General features: G+C 44.1%; 2 protein-coding genes across 2 annotated transcripts in view; one reads left to right on the forward strand and one right to left on the reverse strand.

Annotated features, from left to right (window-relative positions):
- The window catches only part of LOC124017500, a 54691-nt gene that overhangs the window by 17782 nt on the left and 13613 nt on the right, over positions 1-23296 (forward strand). Inside the window, exons 4-6 of the mRNA XM_046332711.1 lie at positions 3613-3789; positions 3989-4164; positions 6972-7061. Coding sequence (XP_046188667.1) covers positions 3613-3789; positions 3989-4164; positions 6972-7061 — 443 coding nt within the window. The remainder of the gene's footprint in view (positions 1-3612; positions 3790-3988; positions 4165-6971; positions 7062-23296) is intronic.
- On the reverse strand, positions 13152-20666 carry LOC124017496 (zinc finger protein 260-like). Its single transcript, XM_046332707.1, has 3 exons — positions 20403-20666; positions 15418-15888; positions 13152-14902 (listed from the first exon to the last, which is right to left on the reverse strand). The coding sequence occupies exons 1-3, from the start codon at positions 20566-20568 to the stop codon at positions 13794-13796; spliced, it is 1746 nt and encodes a 581-aa protein (XP_046188663.1). The 5' UTR covers positions 20569-20666; the 3' UTR covers positions 13152-13793.

Below are 23296 nucleotides of genomic sequence, written 5' to 3' on the forward strand. Positions count from 1 at the left end.
GTTTCATTCTGACATTTCAGTCTGACATGTAAATATTTAATAGTTTCATTCTGACATTTCAGTCTGACATGTAAATATTTAATAGTTTCATTCTGACATTTCAGTCTGACAGGTAAATGTTTGATGTGTATGTTTTATCTCTGTTTTTATTATTTTATTGTAACTCAGAGCGCCAACGACACATTTTCATTCTGTTTAAACGTAATAGACAATAAAGTTTGTATTTTCTGCTTATCTTAAAGCCCGGCTCTTTCATCCTTTAAGTTACAGAAAATCAAATTTGACACGGTAAGTAATTGTACAAAGAAGTCCGACTTCGGCGTTTATCCCTAACCCTCTGAAAAGAGACACATATATAGAGGTTGGAGCAGGGCGCTGCCATACTACAGCACCTGTGAAGCAGTTGTTGTGGGGCGGTTATGTGCCTTGCTCAAGGGCAGGACAGCAGGTATGGAGCATCTAGGATTTAACACCAGAATCCACTTCCTGTCTCCCAGGGGGATGAGAGAATGGTTTACTGATGTTACCACTTACTTCCTGTCTCCCAGGGTGATGAGAGAATGGTTTACTGATGTTACCACTTACTTCCTGTCTCCCAGGGTGATGAGAGAATGGTTTACTGATGCTACCACTTCCTGTCTCCCAGGGTGATGAGAGAATGGTTTACTGATGTTACCACTTACTTCCTGTCTCCCAGGGTGATGAGAGAATAGTCTTACTGATGTTACCACTTCCTGTCTCCCAGGGTGATGAGAGAATGGTTTACTGATGTTACCACTTACTTCCTGTCTCCCAGGGTGATGAGAGAATAGTCTTACTGATGTTACCACTTACTTCCTGTCTCCCAGGGTGATGAGAGAATGGTTTACTGATGTTACCACTTACTTCCTGTCTCCCAGGGTGATGAGAGAATGGTTTACTGATGTTACCACTTACTTCCTGTCTCCCAGGGTTACTTCCTGTCTCCCAGGGTGATGAGAGAATGGTTTACTGATGTTACCACTTACTTCCTGTCTCCCAGGGTGATGAGAGAATGGTTTACTGATGTTACCACTTCCTGTCACCCAGGGTGATGAGAGAATAGTCTTACTGATGTTACCACTTACTTCCTGTCTCCCAGGGTGATGAGAGAATGGTTTACTGATGTTACCACTTACTTCCTGTCTCCCAGGGTGATGAGAATGGTTTACTGATGTTACCACTTACTTCCTGTCACCCAGGGTGATGAGAGAATGGTTTACTGATGTTACCACTTACTTCCTGTCTCCCAGGGTGATGAGAGAATGGTTTACTGATGTTACCACTTACTTCCTGTCTCCCAGGGTGATGAGAGAATGGTTTACTGATGTTACCACTTACTTCCTGTCTCCCAGGGTGATGAGAGAATGGTTTACTGATGCTACCACTTCCTGTCTCCCAGGGTGATGAGAGAATGGTTTACTGATGTTACCACTTACTTCCTGTCTCCCAGGGTGATGAGAGAATGGTTTACTGATGCTACCACTTCCTGTCTCCCAGGGTGATGAGAGAATGGTTTACTGATGTTACCACTTACTTCCTGTCTCCCAGGGTGATGAGAGAATGGTTTACTGATGTTACCACTTACTTCCTGTCTCCCAGGGTGATGAGAGAATGGTTTACTGATGTTACCACTTACTTCCTGTCTACCAGGGTGATGAGAGAATGGTTTACTGATGTTACCACTTCCTGTCTACCAGGGTGACTTCCTGTCTCCCAGGGTGATGAGAGAATGGTTTACTGATGTTACCACTTACTTCCTGTCTCCCAGGGTGATGAGAGAATGGTTTACTGATGTTACCACTTACTTCCTGTCTCCCAGGGTGATGAGAGAATAGTCTTACTGATGTTACCACTTACTTCCTGTCTCCCAGGGTGATGAGAGAATGGTTTACTGATGTTACCACTTACTTCCTGTCTCCCAGGGTGATGTTTCTGATGTTAATGATTTATTCAAATCTCTTTCCATCTGTCAGAGTATTCCTCATTCATTTTGACCTAATGCTGCTCACTCAGGATATTGTTTGAACATTTTGAGAGTAATGACATACAGTTGACTCCTGATGAGCGCATTTTGTACAAGTGTAAACTCTGTTTTAAGTGAACTACAGTGTTCTTCCAGCCCCAATTCAACAACATTCTATATAACTGCATTCTCTGGTTTTAGTGCACGCTGTCCCATCAATCCCAAGCAGCTGCCAGGAGTCAACCGTGTTACAATTTATTGTCCTTCTATTCAGTTAGAATATATATCCATTATTACAGGTCTGTACTTTGTAGTAAAACTCCAGGTTATTGATACTGATTTATACGAATATTGATTTCAAGTGTACTTTTCAGAAAACATCTTAATTTGTCCACTACTTTTTTTTCATTCATTTGAACCTAATGGTGCTTATTCATGATGATTTAATCTTGTATAGATGAGAGTAATGATACACAGTCGACTCCACTGGTTGTCTACATGTAGTCATCATTCTACTTTACTACGGGTCTTTAGGCTGCCTTGCACAGTAAACCTCCATCCAGTTGATGACCCTGTTGTGCATTTCTGGGCTCACAACCAGCTAGAAGGAAGGAGTTTCCCCAAATTCCTTGACAAAAACACGGAAGTAAAATTGGGAGACAAAAAAGAAATGGGACGATCGAAGGTTACGAATGTAACCATGGTTATGTGAGCTATTGAATCACTACATGGTATCCTTCCGCACGGCAGGATACATTCCGAGTAATGATTGTCAGATTAGTCCCGTGTACTGGATCCGCCCTTAAATAGCTTCTGCCGCGCTACTTCCAACTCGTGTGTCTTTTTCGAGGCGCTGTAGATCACTGACAAACGGTGGCGTTTTCCACCACTGTCGACAAAAGAGGTCTGGAGTGATCCAATAGCTCACGTAACTGTGGTTACATTCGAGCTGACAAGGTACAAATCTGTCCTTCTGCCCAGTGTTGCCAACTCCTCCTCAGTAAAGGAAAGTAGCTATTGGCTGTCCTAAAATTAGCTAAATTACGTCCTCGCCTCATTTGCATAATTGGCCACGTGCACGTAATTGTGATGGATGCTGTAGGAGAGAGGAATGACGTCGTGGGAGAGATAAAAAGTGAGTAAAAAAAACACCCTAAATATGTTTAATACTACAAATGAGCAAGCTGCAGAGAGTGGCATCACACACAGCGAATAAGAACCAGATATTTGAGGCCATAGTCCTCCTTCAGCACTTTCTGGACTCCATTGTTAATCCTGTCATAACAGAGGCATTGTCAGTCCCTATCTCCAGGAGTTTATCTTTTTTAAGACAACACTTCTCGAGGAAAGCCACAACAGCACAGGGCTTTAGATTTGACATCTTCTCCAACTTGGGGAAGATGGGTAGCCTAGTGGTTAGAGCGTTGGACAAGGTACAAATCTGTCGTTCTACCCCTGAACAGGCAGTTAACCACTGTTCCTAGGCCGTCATTGAAAATAAGAATTTGTTCTTAGCTGACTTGCCTCGTTAAATAAAGGTAAGATAAAAAAATAAAAACAACAAGCTCCAGAAATGTTGATACAATTGTCTGCTTGGTGTCACTAAAGTACCTTATCACAACCCCCAGGCACTTAGAAACACTCACATCCGTGGACTCATCGAGGAGGAAACGTTGGTCACCCACATCCGTGGACTCATCGAGGAGGAAACGTTGGTCACCCACATCTGTGGACTCATCGAGGAGGAGGCTGAAACGCTGCTCACCCACATCCATGGACTCATCGAGGAGGAGGCTGAAACGCTGGTCACCCACATCTGTGGACTCATCGAGGAGGCTGAAACGCTGGTCACCCACATGTGGACTCATCGAGGAGGAGGCTGAAACGCTGGTCACCCACATCTGTGGACTCATCGAGGAGGAGGCTGAAACGCTGGTCACCCACATCTGTGGACTCATCGAGGAGGCTGAAACGCTGGTCACCCACATCTGTGGACTCATCGAGGAGGAGGCTGAAACGCTGCTCACCCACATCTGTGGACTCATCGAGGAGGAGGCTGAAACGCTGCTCACCCACATCTGTGGACTCAACGAGGAGGAAACGTTGGTCACCCACATCCGTGGACTCAACGAGGAGGAAACGCTGGTCACCCCCACGTCTGCGACCAACTTTTTCAGAAAGTATGGTGCTAGAACACAATCATTTCTGTGCCCTTTGACCTGTGCATGTTGAAGTAGGTAGCAGCAGTGGAGTCTGAGAAAGCAGCTCTACATGCTTCTCCAATGTGATCACATGCCAGCATGGAAGAATGTTCAGCGATAGCTAATGCCATGGTGGCCTCAGCCTTATTTTTTAAACCATAAATGGCAGCTTGTTTTTGGTGGTATTGTTATAAGGCTTTGCCTTTTCAGTATGTTTTAGAGTTGTCGTGTTTTTTTTTACATCATTAAGTTTGGCGCAGAAATCAGCCTTACAATACAGCCAGTATGTCCATGTATTATCTGCAATAAACGGCTTCAACCAGCCTTCAGGGTTTGATTCGCACTCCTTTCTCTATTTTTGAGTGTACAGTTTAGACTGAGACATGATGAACTAGCCAGCTAGATGTTTAGCTTATGTCACAGAGAGGCACACACACACACAGTGGGCAAGGTGAGTAAGTGACTGAGGCTGTGTGAGTCAAATGCAGTGATTTGAGACATTTACATCCCGTCCTGAATGTAAGCCAGGGCCGGATCAGCCAGCGGCGGCTGTCCACATGTAATATTCATTTGCAGTCTGGACAGGGAGGGGTGAACATCTCCTGCTCTGACTGCAGCTGGGAGGGACTGGGCCGCCTGTGAGTGCTTTGGGATGGGGGTGGGGCCCACGGCAGCACCTGCTGCTCGTTGAGAAGAGTAAGAACGATATGTGCTTTCACGTCAGAGTCTAAAAAAAGTCTCCAATAACACCAGAAAAAGTTGCTAGATTTGTCACTAGTCGATTTTTGGGGGAAAATGTGTCTCAAGAGGGGTCTGAATACTCGCTAAATATAACGACAAAGTCGCTAGGTTGGCAACACTGCTTCTTTCCCTGAGCAAGGCAGTTATCCCACTGTTCCCCGGAGGCCGGAGACGTGGATGTCGATTAAGGCAGCCCCCCTCACCTCTCTGATTCACAGAGGCTTGGTTAAATGCGGAAGGCGTTCAGTTGTATATCTGACTAGGTATCTCCCTTTCCCTATTATGGTATCACAATACCAGATTAAAAGTGCAATATGCCAAAATCACTCTGCCATTTCCTGGTCGCTAAAATTCTAATAGTTCGCCTATTTTCAGTTGTGACAAAACAAGCAGTCATTGTGTAGGTAATCATTGTACCGTTTAAATCGCTGTGAAATATATTTTCCATAAACCCATAATATTGTATTTTAGGCTGTTTGAAGTCAAAAGTAAAAGACACAGAAACTAAACGGAAGCATAGAAATAGCGCGCATAGAACTGCTTCTTAGACTTCCTTTCAATGAGAATGACAAATCTATAACTCGTGAATGAATTGGGTCACCCAAAACGTTACATAGTGCAGCTTTAACATCGGGGAACTGGGTCGGGGCCAGACAGAGAGAAAAGTCTGGTAGGACTGAGCTCAGGCCAGTCATAGTTGCTGTGTCCCTCCATTCTCACTCAGGGAAGCAGAGGCAACACCCAGCACAGCCGTTCCGACCTCATTGTCGGGGTCAACGTTGACTCGGTAGTACCTAGAGAAGGTGCTAGACAATGTTATTGAGGGGAACTCTCAATGACAAGATGTAGCTACTTCTCGTGTACTTCTCGAAATGGCTACTCAGACTGAGACAGAGAGTGGACATAGTGACCTGAGAGGACGGAGAGTGGCCTGAGACGGAGAGTGGCCTGAGAGGGAGAGTGGCCTGAGAGGGAGAGTGGCCTGAGAGGGAGAGTGGACTGAGAGGGAGAGTGGCCTGAGACGGAGAGTGGCCTGAGACGGAGAGTGGCCTGAGACAGAGAGTGGCCTGAGACGGAGAGTGGCCTGAGACAGAGAGTGGCCTGAGAGGCCTGAGACGGAGAGTGGCCTGAGACGGAGAGTGGCCTGAGACAGAGAGTGGCCTGAGACAGAGAGTGGCCTGAGACAGAGAGTGGCCTGAGACAGAGAGTGGCCTGAGAAGGAGAGTGGCCTGAGACAGAGAGTGGCCTGAGGAAGAGAGTGGCCTGAGACGGAGAGTGGCCTGAGACAGAGAGTGGCCTGAGACAGAGAGTGGCCTGAGACAGAGAGTGGCCTGAGACGGAGAGTGGCCTGAGACAGAGAGTGGCCTGAGAGGCCTGAGACGGAGAGTGGCCTGAGACAGAGAGTGGCCTGAGACAGAGAGTGGCCTGAGACAGAGAGTGGCCTGAGACAGAGAGTGGCCTGAGACGGAGAGTGGCCTGAGACGGAGAGTGGCCTGAGACGGAGAGTGGCCTGAGACAGAGAGTGGCCTGAGACAGAGAGTGGCCTGAGACAGAGAGTGGCCTGAGACGGAGAGTGGCCTGAGACAGAGAGTGGCCTGAGAGGCCTGAGACGGAGAGTGGCCTGAGACGGAGAGTGGCCAGTGGAACCAACAGTGAAGCCACCGTCAGTAGGCTGAGTAGCGGTTTCACTCTTAACAGCTGGTCCGAGCCAGAAACGGTTGAGGTAGGATAGGATGTTGTTACTCTCACCTGAGGGAGAAGAGCCCTCGTGAGTGGCGTAGCGGTCTAAGGCACTGCATCTGCTAGAGGCGTCACTACAGACCCTGGTTCGATTCCACGCTGTATGACATCCGGCTGTGATTGGGAGTCCCATAGTGCAGCGCACAATTGACCCAGAGTCGTTAGGGTTTGGCCGGGGTAGTCCGTCATTGTAAATAAGAATTTGTTCTTAATCGACTTGCCCAGTTAAATAAAACATTTGAGTCTACGGACATCTGGAGGTAAATCACCTTCTGTGAGGTTGTCAGGTGAGTCTTCTCCTCCAGGGTGAGGCCCAGAACTCTGTGGTTCAAGAGGGTCCTCGTGTCCGTTGTGGCCTGTTCCCTGGGCGGGGCACAGACCAGCCAATCATCCAGGTAAGACAGTTACTCCTCCAGTAGAATGCACCACCAGAGCAAAAGGCAAAGGCCGGCCCGCCCGCCAGGCAAAATGCTGCAGAAACAGTGCTTGCCATGCAATGTGAGTCTGTTCGGCCCATCTAGTGGTACTTTTGGGTACTTCATATTATTACAAGTGTTTGTTTTTTATTTCACATTTATTTAACCAGGTAGGCTAGTTGAGAACAAGTTCTGATTTACAACTGCGACCTGGCCAAGATAAAGCAAAGCAGTGCGACACAAACAACAACAACAGAGTTACACATGGGATAAACAAACGTACAGTCAATAACACAATAGAAAAAAAAGTCTATATACAGTGTGTGCAAATGGCGTGAGGAAGTCGGGCAATAAATAGGCCATAGTAGCGAATAATTACAATTCAGCAAATGAACACCGGAGTGATAGATGAGCAGATGATGATGCGCAAGTAGAGATACAGGTGTGCAAAAGAGCAGAAGAGCAAAATAAATAAAGTAAATAAAAATAATATGGGGATGAGGTAGGTAGATTGGATGGGCTATTTACAGATGGGTTATGTACAGCTGCAGCGATCGGTTAGCTGCTCAGATAGCTGATGTTTAAAGTTAGTGAGGGAGATATACTTCAGCGATGTTTGCAATTCATTCCAGACATTGGCAGCAGAGAACTGGAAGGAAAGGCTGCCAAAGGGGGTGTTGGATTTGGTATACACCTGCTAGAGCGTGTGCTCCGGGTGGGTGTTGTTATCGTGACCAGTGATAAGGTGGAGCTTTACCTAGCAAAGACTTCTAGATGATCTGGAGTCAGTGGGTCTGGCGACGAATATATAGCGAGGGCCAGCCGACGAGAGCATACAGGTCGCAGTAGTGGGTAGTATATGGGGCTTTGGTGACAAAACGGATGGCACTGTGATCGACTACATCCAGTTTGCTGAGTAGTGTTGGAGGCTATTTTGTAAATGACATCGCCGAAGTCGGATCAGTTTTACGAGGGTATGTTTGGCGGTGTGAGTGGAGGTGGCTTTGTTGTGAAATAGGAAGACGATTCTAGATTTAATTTTGGATTGGAGATACGAGTCTGGAAGGAGAGTTTACAGTCAAATCAGACAGCTAGGTATTTGTAGTTGTCCACATATCCTAAGTCAGAACCTTCCAGAGTAGTGATGCTCGTCGGGCGGGCTGGTGCGGGCAGTGATCGGTTGAAAAGCATGCGTTTAAGAGCAGTTGGAGGCCACGGAAGGAGTGTTGTATGGCATTGAAGCTCGTTTGGAGGTTTGTTAACACAGTGTCCAAAGAAGGGCCAGATGTATACAGAATGGTGTCGTCTGCGTAGGTGGTGGATCAGGGAATCATCCTCAGCAAGAGCGACATCGTTGATATATACAGAGAAAAGGGTCAGCCCGAGAAATGAACCCTGTGGTACCCCCATAGAGACTGCCAGAGGTCCGGGCAACAGGTCCTCCAGTTTAGTCGCTGAGGTGCACCCGTGACCAGCTCGGAAACCGGATTGCACAGCGGAGAAGGTACGGTGGGATTCGAAATGGTCAGTAATCTGTTTATGAACTTGGCTTTCAAAGACTTTAGAAAGGCAGGGCAGGATGGATGTAGGTCTATAACAGTTTGGGTCTAGAGTGTCTCTCCCTTTGAAGAGGGGGATGACCGTGACAGCTTTCCCATCTTTAGGGAGCTCGGACAATATGAAAGAGAGATTGAACAGACTGGTAATAGGGACAATGGCAGCAGATAATTTTAGAAAGAGAGGGTCCAGATTGTCTAGCCCAACTGATTTGTACTGGTCCAGGTTTTGCAGCTCTTTCAGAATATCTGCTATCTGGATTTGGGTGAAGGAGAAGCTGGGGAGGCTTAGGCAGGTAGCTGCGGGGGGAAAACATGGCTAGCCGTAGAGAAATGCTTATTGAAATTCTCGATTATCGTGGATTTATCAGTGGCGACAGTGTTTTTCCTAGCCTCAGTGCAGTGGGCAGCTGGGAGGAGGTGCTCTTATTCTCCATGGACTTTACACTGTCCCACAACTTTTGGAGTTTGAGCTACAGGATGAAATTTTATGTTTGAAAAAGCTAGCCTTTGCTTTCCTGACTGACTGAGAGTATTGGTTCCTGACTACCCTGAAAAGTTGCATATCGCAGGGACTATTCGATGCTACTGCAGTCCGCCACAGGATGTTTTTGTGGTGGTCGAAGGCAGTCAGGTCTGGAGTGAACCAAGGGCTACATCTGTTCTTAGTTCTACATTTTTTGAAAGGGACATTCTTATTTAAGAAGGTGAGGAAATTACTTTTAAAGAACGACCAGGCATCCTCTACCGATGGGATGAGGTCGATATCCTTCCAGGATACCCGGGCCAGGTCGATTAGAAAGGCCTGCTCACAGAAGTGTTTTAGGGAGCGTTTGACAGTGATGAGGGGTAGTCGTTTGACCGCGGACCCATAGCGGATGCAGCCAATTAGTCAGTGATCGCTGAGATCTTGATTGAAATCAGCAGAGGTGAATTTGGAGGGCAAGTTGGTCAGGATAATATCTATGAGGGTGCCCATGTTTACGGATTTAGGGTTGTACCTGATAGGTTCCTTGATCATTTGTGTGAGATTGAGGGCATCTAGCTTAGATTGTAGGAATGCTGGGGTGTTAAGCATATCCCAGTTTAGGTCACCTAACAGAACGAATTCTGAAGATAGATGGGGGGGAAATCAATTCACATATGGTGTCCAGGGCACAGCTGGGAGCTGAGGGTGGTCTATAACAGGCGGTAACAGTGAGAGACTTATTTCTGGAGAGATTCATTTTTTAAATTAGAAGCTCAATGTTTGTGCATAGACCTGGAAAGTATGACAGAACTTCGCAGGCTATCTCTGCAGTAGATTGCAACTCCTCCCCCTTTGGCAGTTCTATCTTGACAGAAAATGTTGTAGTTGGGGATTGAAATTTCAGAATTTTTGTTGGCCTTCCTAAACCAGGATTCAGACAAGGCAAGGACATCAGGGTTGGCGGAATGTGCTAAAGCAGTGAGTAAAACAAACTTAGGGAGGAGGCTTCTGATGTTAACATGCATGAAACCAAGGCTTTTATGGTTACAGAAGTCAACAAATGAGAGCGCCTGGGGACACGCAGGACCTGGGTTAACCTCCACATCACCCGAGGAACAGAGGAGGAGTAGGATGAGGGTACGGCTAAAGGCTAACAAGACTGGTCGTCTAGTGCGTTGAGGACAGAGAATAAAAGAAGCAGATTTCTGTAATTTTATCATCATCTCTGGCCCTCTGTGTTGCCTTATCACATGTCAAATAAATGAAATAATAAGAAATATTTTTTTTTAAATATAAAATATAATGACAATGCTTCTTAAACATTATCCTGAATAGAAATCATCAACATGGTGTTTAATATGAGCTTTTCAGCACACTTATCCTTTATATTTCAATATTTTATTTAATATGTATTTGTTGTCAATGTTTTGGCGTCAAACTGATGACAGTTGTGAACAGTCAATAGTTGGAAGAGTTGTTAATTGAAAAAATAAATGCCATTTTTGATAAGTTTTTTATTTATTTTATTAATTGGATTATTACCTCTTGACCCAAGAGCCTCTTGGCCGATCTACTAGAAACTCATGATAATATGGACACAGATATGAATGAACAGTATATATATATATATATATTAATAGAAAATGCAAAAATTTAAAATTACCAAAAAGTTACAATAGATTACCATAGATTTTCTGTTAACTACCAAAATTACTGAAGATTCCAGTAACTTCAGTATATTACCGGTAGCTTTGCAACCCTAATGGGGACTCTTGTTGCCGCTCAGCAAGCAGCCGGGGGACGGAACATAATTATACAAACTGACCGCAAGAATACCGAACAGATATAGTATAAAATAAGAATCAATTCAAACCATGATAACACTGGGGATAAGATCCAGCCAGGTTACCCGTGACACAATTCAGCATTCGACTGCCATGCATGTCGGGATGGTGTGGAAACCGGCCACTAGAGGCAACAGTGAGCGATGTTACCTTCAAGTAGGTTTGGGTTGTGGACGGGGATGGCGGATGGCATCTGCCGCTGATTCCAGAGGTTACAAGTTGGAATTCTGTGATGTTTTAAGCCAATCCCAAACCTTAACCCTTACCTTAACCATGCAGCATTAATACCTAACCTTAACCATGCAGCATTAATACCTAAATTTAACCTTAAACACTTCCATATTTTACGTACACAGCAACTTCCAAATTTTACATTTAAGAAACATTCTAACGTGAGAGAGCTAGTTGATATGATCACATATACAGTACCAGTCAAAAGTTTGGACACACCTACTCATTCCAGGGTTTTTCTTTATTTTACTATTTTCTATATTGTAGAATAATAGTGAAGACATTCAAACTATGAATTATCACATTTGGAATCATGTAGTAACCAAAAAAGTGTTAAACAAATCAAAATATATTTTAGATTCTTCAAAGTAGACACCCTTTGCCTTGAAGACAGCTTTGCACTCTTGGCATTCTCTCAACCAGCTTCACATGGAATGCTTTTCCAACCGTCTTGAAGGAGTTCCCACATATGCTGAGCACTTGTTGGCTGCTTTCCCTTCACTCTGCGGTCCAACACATCCCAAACCATCTCAATTTGATTGAGGTCTGGTGATTGTGGAGGCCAGGTCATCTGATGCAGCACTCCATCACTCTCCTTCTTGATCAAATAGCCCTTACACAGCCTGGAGGTGTGTTGCGTCATTGTCCTGTCGAAAAACAAATTATAGTCCCACTAAGCGAAACCAGATGGGATGGCGTATCACTGCAGAATGCTGTGGTAGCCATGCTTGTTAAGTGTGCCTTAAATTCTAAATAAATCCCTGACAGTGTCACCAGCAAAGCACCATCACACCTCCTCCTCCATGCTTCACGGTGGGAACCACACAAGCAGAGATCATCCGTTCACCTACTCTGCGTCTCACAAAGACACGGCAGTTGGAACCAAAAATCTCAAATTTGGACTCATCAGACCAAAGGACAGATTCCAACCGGTCTAATGTCCATTGCTCGTGTTTCTTGGCCCAAGCAAGTCTCTTCCTTTAGTAGTGGTTTCTTTGCAGCAAGTCGACCATGAAGGCCTGATTCCCATGGTCTCCTCTGAACAGTTGATGTTGAGATGTGTCTGTTACTTGAACTCTGAAGCATTTATTTGGGCTGCAATTTGAGGTGCAGTTAACTCTAATGAACATATCCTCTGCAGCAGAGGTAACTCTAGATCTTCCTTTCCAGTGGTGGTCCTCATGAGAGCCAGTTTCATCATAGCGCTTGAGGGTTTTTGCAACTTCACTTGAAGAAACTTTTAAAGTTGGATTGACTAACCTTCATGTCTTAAAGTAATGATGGACTGTCTTGTTGCTTATTTAAGCTGTTCTTACCATAATATGGACATGATATTTTACCGAATAGGGATATATTCTGTATACCACCCCTACCTTGTCACAACACAACTGATTGGCTCAAATGCATTAAGGAAAGAAATTCCACAAATTAACTTAAGATCCACCTGTTAATTGAAATGCATTCCAGGTGACAAACTCACGAAGCTGGTTGAGAGAATGCCAAGTGTGCAAAGCTGTCATCAAGGCAAAGGGGGGCTACATTGAAGAATCTCACATATAAAATATATTTTGCTTTGTTTAACACTTTTTTGGTTACTACATGATTCCATATGTATGATTTGATAGTGTTGATGTCTTCACTATTATTCTACAATGTAAGGTAGGTGTTCTAAAACTTTTGACTGGTACTGTAAATCTATTTACACGTGGGAATACTTGGGAACAGATCCCCCGAAATTAATTGTATTTTTTTATTTTATTTATCCGTTATTTTACCAGGTAAATTGACTGAGAACACGTTCTCATTTGCAGCAACGACCTGGGGAATAGTTACAGAGGAGGGTGATGAATGAGCCAATTGTAAACTGGGGATTATTAGGTGACCGTTTGAGGGCCAGATTGGGAATTTAGCCAGGACACCGGGGTTAACACCCCTACTCTTACGATAAGTGCCATGGGATCTTTAATGACCTCAGAGAGTCAGGACACCTGCTTAACGTCCCATCCGAAAGACGGAACCCTACACAGGGCAGTGTCCCCAATCACTGCCCTGGGGCATTGGGATATGTTTTTAGACCAGAGGAAAGAGTGCCTTCTACTGGCACTTAATAAAATAAATATCCAACGAACCAAAAAAATAAAATTCTATATATTATCTTGTTTTGCTCAGAAAACTTGGGGGCCAAATAAATCCCCCACGGGCCGCCTATTGGGCAACCAGCATCTGATCTGGACATCTTGTATCCATGTCGGACTACGACAGTGAGTGTTCACACCTCTCCAACACCATCCCTCTGTTGTTCACCTAAAAAGTGGTGGTTGTCTGAACTGCAGATTGTCCATTTCATACACAAAGTGCAGCAACATTACCTGTTAGGTTCAGACAACAGTCCCATTATATAATTACTGTCACATTGGACTGTGCAGGATCAGGAGGACTAGTTAGAGTTGGTCCACAGGGGATCTTGGGTGTATCTCAATACTCTTAGTCTCCTTTCTGTGTCCTCATTTACAGTCTGCGTGGATGTTTTTCACGTGTTAGCAGATTAGTCTTCTAAATGAATATATTATCAGACTAAGCAGCCATGTTGTTTCTGATTGAAGTTTTTCCCTCAGTCAACACAGCTAAATAGTTTCTCTCCTGTGTGAATCAGTATATGCCTCCTTAGGTCCCTCCTCTGAATAAAGCTCTTCCCACAGTCACCACAGGTGAATGGTTTCTCTCCTGTGTGAGTCAGTTTATGCATGGTTAGGTGCCCCTTCCGATTGAAGCTTTTCCCACAGTCAACACAGGTGAATGGTTTCTCTCCTGTGTGAGTCAGTTTATGCATGGTTAGGTGCCCCTTCCGATTGAAGCTTTTCCCACATTCACCACAGGTGAATGGTTTCTCTCCTGTGTGAATCAGTATATGTCTCCTTAGGTCCCTCTTCTGAATAAATCTTTTCCCACAGTCATCACAGGTGAATGGTTTCTCTCCTGTGTGAGTCAGTTGATGTTCAGTTAGATGCACCTTCCGAATGAAGCTTTTCCCGCAGTCACCACAGCTAAATGGTTTTTCTCCTGTGTGAGTCAGTTTATGTTCAGTTAGGCTCACCTTACGATTGAAGCTTTTCCCACAGTCACCACAACTAAATGGTTTCTCTCCTGTGTGAGTCAGTTTATGAGTGGTTAGGTTCCCTTTGAGACGGAAGCTCTTCCCACAGTCACCACAGCTAAATGATTTCTCTCTGGTGTGAGTCAGTTTATGAGTGGTTAGGTTCCCTTTGAGACGGAAGCTCTTCCCACAGTCACCACAGCTGAATGGTTTCTCTCCTGTGTGAGTCAGTTTATGCCTGGTTAGGTGCGCCTTGCGAATAAAGCTCTTCCCACAGTCACCACAGATAAATGGTTTCTCTCCTGTGTGAATCCTCATGTGCTTAGACAAAGGCTTGGGATCCACTGGTTTAGAATGACTCTCTCTGTTCTCCACAGTCTGGGTTTGGGGAAGAGTCAAGGACTGAAGTGGGTCCTCCTGATCACATTCACTTTTTACACAGGAAGGAGTGAATATGGAGTCTTTGGTATCAAAGAGCCCTTGAAGCTGCTCTTCCTCCTGATTGGTCCCGAGTTCCTCTTTAATCTGTGTGGGCTCTGGGTCCTCCTGCCCCAGACTGGGGCTCCACTCCTGCTCACAGTGCTGCTGCTCAGGGGGAACCTCCTCTTCAGAGAGCTGCAGGGAGTCTAGAGGGAAGGAGAGGAAGAGCAGAGGTTAATTATATACCACAGAATTAAAAAGAACACTTGAATCACAAATGTGAATTATAGATGTCAATGATTTTTTAATTGAAAATGTCTTTATTGGCATTGATCCTAAATAATATCAGGAGCTAAAATAATGTACAAAACAGATAAATAGTTTCTGCTCCCAAACTTGATGTTTTAATAAAGCTTGTACACGTCCTAGTAATTTGAAAGATTTCTCAGACAGATAAAGTTTGTATGTGAAAACTATTTGAAAACTAAGATACTTTCAGTTGTTCCCGAACTCACTTCACTTTGCACAAAAGAGAGAGTCTTGAACTGCTGCTGTTAGCACATGTACAGATCCAATACACAGCGCTGGAACTCAGACGCTCTTATCTCCAACAATTACAGGAGACATGAGGGTTAAGTGCCTTGCTCAAGGCACACGGACAGATTTTTCACCTAGTCGGCTCGGGGATTCGATAGGCCACCTGTGTCCCCACATTATTCACCTTTCAGTTTCTGTACATACAAACCTATTCTACATAGTTGTATCTCTGGTGTGATCCGCAGCAGTCTCCGTAGCCGATCATTCTCCTCCTGGTACTCTGATACTGCTTTCGCAAATTCCCCGGAAATCTCCACAGCAGCAAACGCCGTTAAACGCTCATTTAAAAACTCTTGAAACGACTGTAGTTTAGACATTTTCAGGAGAGTTGGGTGTTCAGCAAGTATGGGATCTTGACATGGGTTCTCCTGATCACATTCACTTTTCACACAAGGAGGAGTATATATGAACTCTATGATATCAGGCTCCACCCCTTGAAGCTGCTCTTCCTCCTGACTGGTCCTGACTTCCTCCTGTTCCTCTTTAATCTGTTTGGTCTCTGGGTCCTTCTGCCCCAGACTGGGGCTCCACTCCTGCTCACAGTGCTGTTGCTCAGGGGGAACCTCCTCTTCAGAGACAGAGAGCTGCACGGGTTCTGGAGGGACAGAGAAGAGGAGCAGAGGTTACCACAGTCCCCAAATCCAGAACAAATTCAAGAAAGCGATCAGTATTATGAAGAGCCATTGTTGCATCGAACTCCGTTCCATCAAAATTGCTCAAGTGAACAGCAAACCTGTTTTAGAAAACAAAAGCAACACCTCACAATGCGTCTCCCCTATTTGACCTAGATAGTTTGTGTGTATGCGTTGATATGTAGGCTACGTGTGCCTTTTTAAAATGCTGATGAATTTGCAACAGCTAATGGGAATCCTAATAAAATACCAAATAACCACAGTATAAGTTAAAACCCTAAAACGGTCAAAACAGGGAAATGGTTCTAAACGTTTTTCCACCATTCATTTTCCCCCATAGAGGATTTTACAATAAAATAAGGGCTGTGTTTTGTGTTGGCTTACCCTTTATAATGACTTAAAATAAGGAGGCTTACCCTTTATAATGACTTAAAATAAAGAGGCTTACCCTTTACAATGACTTAAAATAAGGAGGCTTACCCTTTACAATGACTTAAAATAAAGAGGCTTACCCTTTACAATGACTTAAAATAAAGAGGCTTACCATTTACAATGACTTAAAATAAAGAGGCTTACCATTTACAATGACTTAAAATAAAGAGGCTTACCCTTTACAATGACTTAAAATAAGGAGGCTTACCCTTTACAATGATTTAAAATAAGGAGGCTAACCCTTTACAATGACTTAAAATAAAGAGGCTTACCCTTTATAATGACTTAAAATAAGGAGGCTTACCCTTTACAATGACGTAAAATTAGGAGTCTTACCCTGGCGTGACGTTTTGATAACCGTGTAAATCTCTCCAGGACAAGGTGACTTTTATCAATATATTCACCTGTATTTACCACCCAAAAATGAAATGCTAATCAGCTCCTGATGTGGCTATCATAAAGAACTACAAACATAAAGAACTACAAACATAAAGAACTACAAACCCAAAGACCTACAAACAAAGAACTTCAAACAAAGAACTTCAAACACCATAATGATCTGGACGGGACTGCAGAATCGAGACAAAGTTTTTACAAAATATATGGATTAACTATCTAACGTCTTCTAAATGTAGTAATGAATAAACTGGCAAAAATGTATTTAAATGAACAATTCCGTGAACTGTCTTGTACTAGTTTTAAAATGACAAAATACCTGTGAGAAAAGAGGTCAGTTATAGATGACGTGCAGGCGCTTCCTGGGATTTGTAGTTCCGCATGATGTCTAATTACATGCTAATTGGCATTTTTCGAATCTGAGCGTAAATAGAGCTGAATATCAGTGGAGGCTCATCCTCCTCAGTGAATTTCATTCAAATGGTTTAACATTTTTTTCTTCTTTTTGGATAGTCTTTTTATTTTACCCCTTTTTCTCCCCAATTTCGTGGTGTCCAATTGTTTTTAGTAGCTACTATCTTGTCTCATCGCTACAACTCCTGTACGGGCTCGGGAGAGACGAAGGTTGAAAGTCATGCGTCCTCCGATACACAACCCAACCAAGCTGCACTGCTTCTTAACACAGCGCGCATCCAACCCGGAAGCCAGCCGCACCAATGTGTTGGAGGAAACACTGTGCAACCTTGGTTAGCGCGCACTGCGCCCGCCCGGCCCGCCGCAGGAGTCGCTGGTGCGCGATGAGACAAGGATATCCCTACCGGCCAACCCCTCCCTAACCCGGATGACGCTAGGCCAATTGTGTGTCGCCCCATGGACCTCCCGGCCGTGGCCGGTTACGACAGAAAGAGGTTTGAAAGAGCCCCAGTAAGCCAGTGACTCAGCCCCTGTAATAGGGTTAGAGTCAGAGAATCCCAGTGGAAAGAGGGGAACCGGCCAGGCAGAGACAGCACGGGCGGTTCGTTTCTCCAGAGCCTTTCCGTTCACCTTCACACTCCTGGGCCAGACTACACTCAATCATATGATCCACTGAAGAGATGATCTTCAGTAAAGACTTAAAGGTTGAGACCAAGTTTGCGTCTCTCACATGGGTAGGCAGACCATTCCATAAAAATGGAGCTCTATAGGAGAAAGTCCTGCCTCCAGCTGTTTGCCTAGAAATTCTAGGCACAATTAGGAGGCCTGCGTCTTGTGACACTTGTACGTGTAGGTATGTACGGCAGGACCAAATCAGAGAGATAGGTAGAAGCAAGCCCATGTAATGCTTTGTAGGTTAGCAGTAAAACATTGAAATCAGCCCTTGCCTTGACAGGAAGCCAGTGTAGGGAGGCTAGCACTGGAGTAATATGATCAAATCTTTTGGTTCTTGTCAGGATTCTAGCAGCCGTATTTAGCACTAACTGAAGTTTATTTAGTGCTTTATCCGGGTAGCCGGAAAGTAGAGCATTGCAGTAGTCTAACCTAGAAGTGGCAAAAGCATGGATTAATTTTTCTGCATCATTTTTGGACAGAAAGTTTCTGATTTTTGCAATGTTACGTAGATGGAAAAAAAGCTGTCCTTGAAACAGTCTTGATTTGTTCTTCAAAAGAGAGATCAGGGTCCAGAGTAACGTGGGAGGCAGAGTAACGCCGAGGTCCTTCACTGGGTTGGCGCCCCCCCACCCTTGTTGTGCCGTGGTGGAGATCTTTGTGGGCTATACTCTGCCTTGTCTCAGGATGGTAAGTTGGTGGTTGAAAATATCCCTCTAGTGGTGTGGGGGCTGTGCTTTGGCAAAGTGGGTGGGGTTATATCCTTCCTGTTTGGCCCTGTCCGGGGGTGTCATCGGATGGGGCCACAGTGTCTCCTGACCCCTCTTGTCTCAGCCTTCAGCATTTATGCTGTAATAGTTTATGTGTCGGGGGGCTAGGGTGTCCTGTGTGAATTTAAGTATGATCTCTCTAATTCTCTCTTTCTTTCTCTTTCTCGGAGGACCTGAGCCCTAGGACCATGCCTCAGTACTACCTGACATGATGACTCCTTGCTGTCCCCAGTCCACCTGGCCGTGCTGCTGCTCCAGTTTCAACTGTTCTACCTGTGATTATTATTATTTGACCATGCTGGTCATTTATGAACATTTGAACATCTTGGCCATGTTCTGTTATAATCTCCACCCGGCACAGCCAGAAGAAGACTGACCACCCCACATAGCCTGGTTCCTCTCTAGGTTTCTTCCTAGGTTTTGGCCTTTCTAGGGAGTTTTTCCACCGTGCTTCTACACCTGCATTGCTTGCTGTTTGGGGTTTTAGGCTGGGTTTCTGTACAACACTTTGAGGTGTTGTACAGGTTTAACTGCTAAACTGCTTGCTGACTACACTGTACTGCATGATTGTAGAAGGTTTACTAACGTGTTAACTCTAGTAGCTATGTTGACTATGACGTTAGCTAATAATGTTGACAATGTAGGCTGCATGTAGCGGTTATGATATGAAGGTTTGGTTTGGAAATATTTGTGGTCACAGACAGCTGATGTGTTGTGCACTGAAAGGAAAACGTGAGAGCACGTAAAAGCGAGTAGGAATTATAGCTACAGTGTTCAAAGTGATCATACTGTTTGTATGTTGCTGCTACGGAAGTGAACTGCATTTGCGTATAATCAGGGGTTTATTTATTCTGCAGATTCTGTTGAAAAAACGTTATTAAACAGAAGCAAACAGAACAGGGATAAACATACCTGAATTTGTCCAATTGAAATTCTTGTTTGCAACTGTTGGACAAATGATTACACCCTAGATCAGCTGGATGCAGGCAAGAGTGCGCAAGGCGGTATTAAATGTGTCGCTGTCTGTCATCTTGATTACTCAAATTCTTTTCAACCTGTGTTGTAAACTTTCGTTCATAGGCTAGGCTGTTGCAACCTCATGATGGGTATAGGGAAAATGTAAGTATCATGGAGTAGCCTAAACCTATCATTGTGACATTGAGCTGGGTGAATGGAATATGAGTCATCCAATATGCTGTATAAGGCAGTGCTCATCATTTTTTTAAAGATGGTCCTCCATCTTTAACAGCACTGACTGCCAGTGGTGAAAACATTGATAAAAGTCCCCTTGTCTGAGAGAGATTTACATAGTTATCAAAACGTCACACAGGGGTAAGCATTAAACAAAATCCTTATTTGAAGTGTTTCTAAAATTAAAAATGAATGGTGGAAAAACGATTGAAACCATTTCCCTGTTTGACCGCTAGGTTTTATGGGTATTATTACACACTCACTGTGGGGCTCTATCAGGCATCAGACATCAGGGTTGGGGTCAATTTTAATTTTTAAGCCAGTAAAGTCAAGACTAGGTTAACTATAATGCCAATTTAAAAAAATAAAAACTAGAATCCATTTTCAATTACTTCTCAGTAATTGAAGATGAGCTATGTATTTCTAAAGTGTATACATTTTGAATTATAAATTAAATTCACTTCCTGTTTTTATGACAATGTTTTTATCCATGCACGGTAGGTTTAAAAACAACTTTTTAAACGTGTATGAAGTGGTGATCAGTTAACAGTTTATCAATAAAGTATAACCATAGCTAGCTATCAGTATATCTAAATACGAACCTATTCTACATAGTTGTATCTCTGGTGTCCTCCGCAGCAGTCTCCGTAGCCGATCATTCTCCTCCTGGTACTCCACTACCGTTTTCTCAACTGCACCAAAAATATCCACAGCAGCCGCCGATAAACGATCATTTAAAAACACACACAACATCTGTAGTTTAGACATTTTCTGTCAAATTAGAGATGGGTAGCCTGTTGAGTCAGTATGTATTTTCTTTACTCAACACAAGGAACAGAAAAAAATTACTCGTTACCAATCCTACTTCCGTGTTCTAGTCAAGGAATCTTGGGACGTTCTTTGTTCTAGTTGGTGACGAACCCAGAAACACAACAGCGCCGCCAGCTGGATGGGAGTTTACTGTGCAAGGCAGCCTACAGACCAGTAGTAAAGGAAAACGATGACTACATGTAGACAAATAGTGGTTATCATAAGTATAGGAAGATCTGGGAGAATCAATTCTTCCCCAGGAGTCAACAGTTTATCATTAATCCATACAAGATTAAATCAACATGATGAATGAGCAGCATTAGGTCAGAATTTATGAGAAATACTCTTGGAAATACTCTTGAAATACTCTTGGAAATACTCTTGGATAAATGCAAGGATACCTTTTCTGGAATTGTTTTACATTTAATTTCATTTATCAATTACATCAGCCGGACCTAAATCAAATGACCAGATATTGCTGTTTCTAATGAAGGGAAAAATTAAACAGACTTTGAACAGCAGAACTGTGAATTTCCTAAATACTCTGTACTGTTTGATCATTACCTCGTCATTCAAATCAAATCAAACTTTATTTACATACACTGTTTTACAACATTAAGTCCATGGTACAGTATATGTATTTATCTGAGACCCACAGTATGAATGGTCTGGAGTTACTCTCCTTTCCTAAGAGTGTTGTTCACATCCTGCCTTTTTATTCCCATCTTCTGAACGAAGATGTTATTTCTATTTTCAGTTTTCTCTCTTTGTGGACAGATGTTTGAAGGTCTTGCCATAAAAGGGCCAGGTGTAGGGTTCCCCCATTGGGGGTTCTGATCCAATGATGGGCTTGGATCTAATGGTGGGCTGGGATCTAATGGTGGGTTGCTGTCAAGTTCTACATGGTCGCTGCTCAAAAGGTTTGAGATCCACTGGTTTAGAGTCTCTCTCACTCTCTGTTCTCCACAGTCTGGGTTTGGGGAAGAGTCCATCATTAAAGTGGGTCCTCCTGATCACAATCACTTTTCACACAGGAAGGAGTGAAATGAAGCTCTATGATATCAGGCTCCAGATCTTGAAGCTGCTCTTCCTCCTGACTGGTCCTGACTTCCTCCTGTTCCTCTTTAATATGTTTGGTCTCTGGGTCCTTCTGCCCCAGACTGGGGCTCCACTCCTGCTCACAGTGCTGCTGCTCAGGGAGAACCTCCTCTTCAGAGACTGAGAGCTGCAGGGAGTCTGGAGGGAAGGAGAGGAGGAGCAGAGGTTACCTTTACAGCATAGAATTAAATAGAACACTTGAATGATACACATGAATTCTAGATCTCTGTGATCTATATAGTCAGGGAGGAGTAGAACCTCTAGCCTCATGGTTGAAGCCTGGATACAGAGGTTACCTATACAGCCTGGATACAGAGGTTACCTATACAGCCTGGATACAGAGGTTACCTATACAGCCTGGATACAGAGGTATTAAATAGAACACTTGAATGATACACATGAATTCTAGATCTATGTGATCTACATAGTCAGGGAGGAGTAGAACCTCTAGCCTCATGGTTGAAGCCCGTTACTGACTCCTAGCAGAGGGTCCATTAACTTTCAACCAACCTTTACTTGACGATACTTTATTCTCGATTTAGAAGGTACCGGTGTCTTAAAAAAAACATGTTTTTTATACACCGCCGGACTTCTCACATTTCCCAGCATCTTTTCTGGAACTAGTCATTCGTTAATCTCGGTTACCCAGAAATAATATCATCTGGTGAAAGTTTTCATTTCAAATCAAATCAAATGTATTTATATAGCCCTTCGTATATCAGCTGATATCTCAAAGTGCTGTACAGAAACCCAGCCTAAAACCCCAAACAGCAAGCAATGCAGGTGTAGAAGCACGGTGGCTAGGAAAACTCCCTCCAAAACCTAGAAGAAACCTAGGCCAAAACCTAGGAAGAAACCATAAATGAGAGGGTCCAACCAGGCAGCAGCATGTGGGGGGACAGCAAGGGCATCAGTCAGGTAGTCCTGAGGCATGGTCTGGGCTGGTCAGCCTTGGACTGGAGATTATAACAGAACATGGCCAAGATGGACTTCAAATGTCCTGAGGCATCCTAGGGCTCATAAATGACCAGCATGGTGGGGACCAATAATAATCAGGTAGTCCTGCAGAACAGGTCAGTGAAACTGGAGCAGCAGCACGGCCAGGTGGACTGGGGACAGCAAGGAGTCATCATGTCAGGTAGTCCTGAGGCATGGTCCTAGGGCTCAGGTCCTCTGGAGCAGCAGACGAACTGGGGACAGAGATCATTTCAGGTAGTCCTGTTTTAGGTCAGTTCTGCAGAGCAGGGATGGGGACAGCAAGGAGTCATCATGTTAGGTAGTCCTGAGGCATGGTCCTAGTGGCTCATCCTCCGAAGTCTCCTCCAGGGATGCTGTTAACAATTGTAAATGTAAACTCTTGGCCAAACTCATCCCTTCTGTTAATTTCTCCCGTGTTAAGTCCAAAATGCACATTTTTGTTTTCATACATTTTCACAATAGAGCCTATTTTGGCAGTGCAATCCGTTTATCATCCACACACATCGGCTTGAAAAAAAATCACAGCATCAGGTTAAGTTCAATGGAACTAAGGGGTGTAGCCCGATTCATGAAAAACAGCGCCGGACTGTTATTCCTCCTCCACCAAACT

This window comes from Oncorhynchus gorbuscha, unplaced genomic scaffold (assembly GCF_021184085.1).
Source record: "Oncorhynchus gorbuscha isolate QuinsamMale2020 ecotype Even-year unplaced genomic scaffold, OgorEven_v1.0 Un_scaffold_261:::fragment_2:::debris, whole genome shotgun sequence".
Taxonomy (NCBI): Eukaryota; Metazoa; Chordata; class Actinopteri; order Salmoniformes; family Salmonidae; genus Oncorhynchus; species Oncorhynchus gorbuscha.

Excerpts from the sequence above, each read along its gene's own strand:
- LOC124017496 (XM_046332707.1), bottom strand. The coding sequence starts at position 20,568 with ATGTCTAAACTACAGATGTTGTGTGTGTTTTTAAATGATCGTTTATCG. Across the intron at positions 15,889-20,402 it reads GATACAACTATGTAGAATAG|AACCCGTGCAGCTCTCTGTC; the intron begins GTTCGTATTTAG and ends CTGTCCCTCCAG. Across the intron at positions 14,903-15,417 it reads GTATGTACAGAAACTGAAAG|ACTCCCTGCAGCTCTCTGAA; the intron begins GTGAATAATGTG and ends CCTTCCCTCTAG.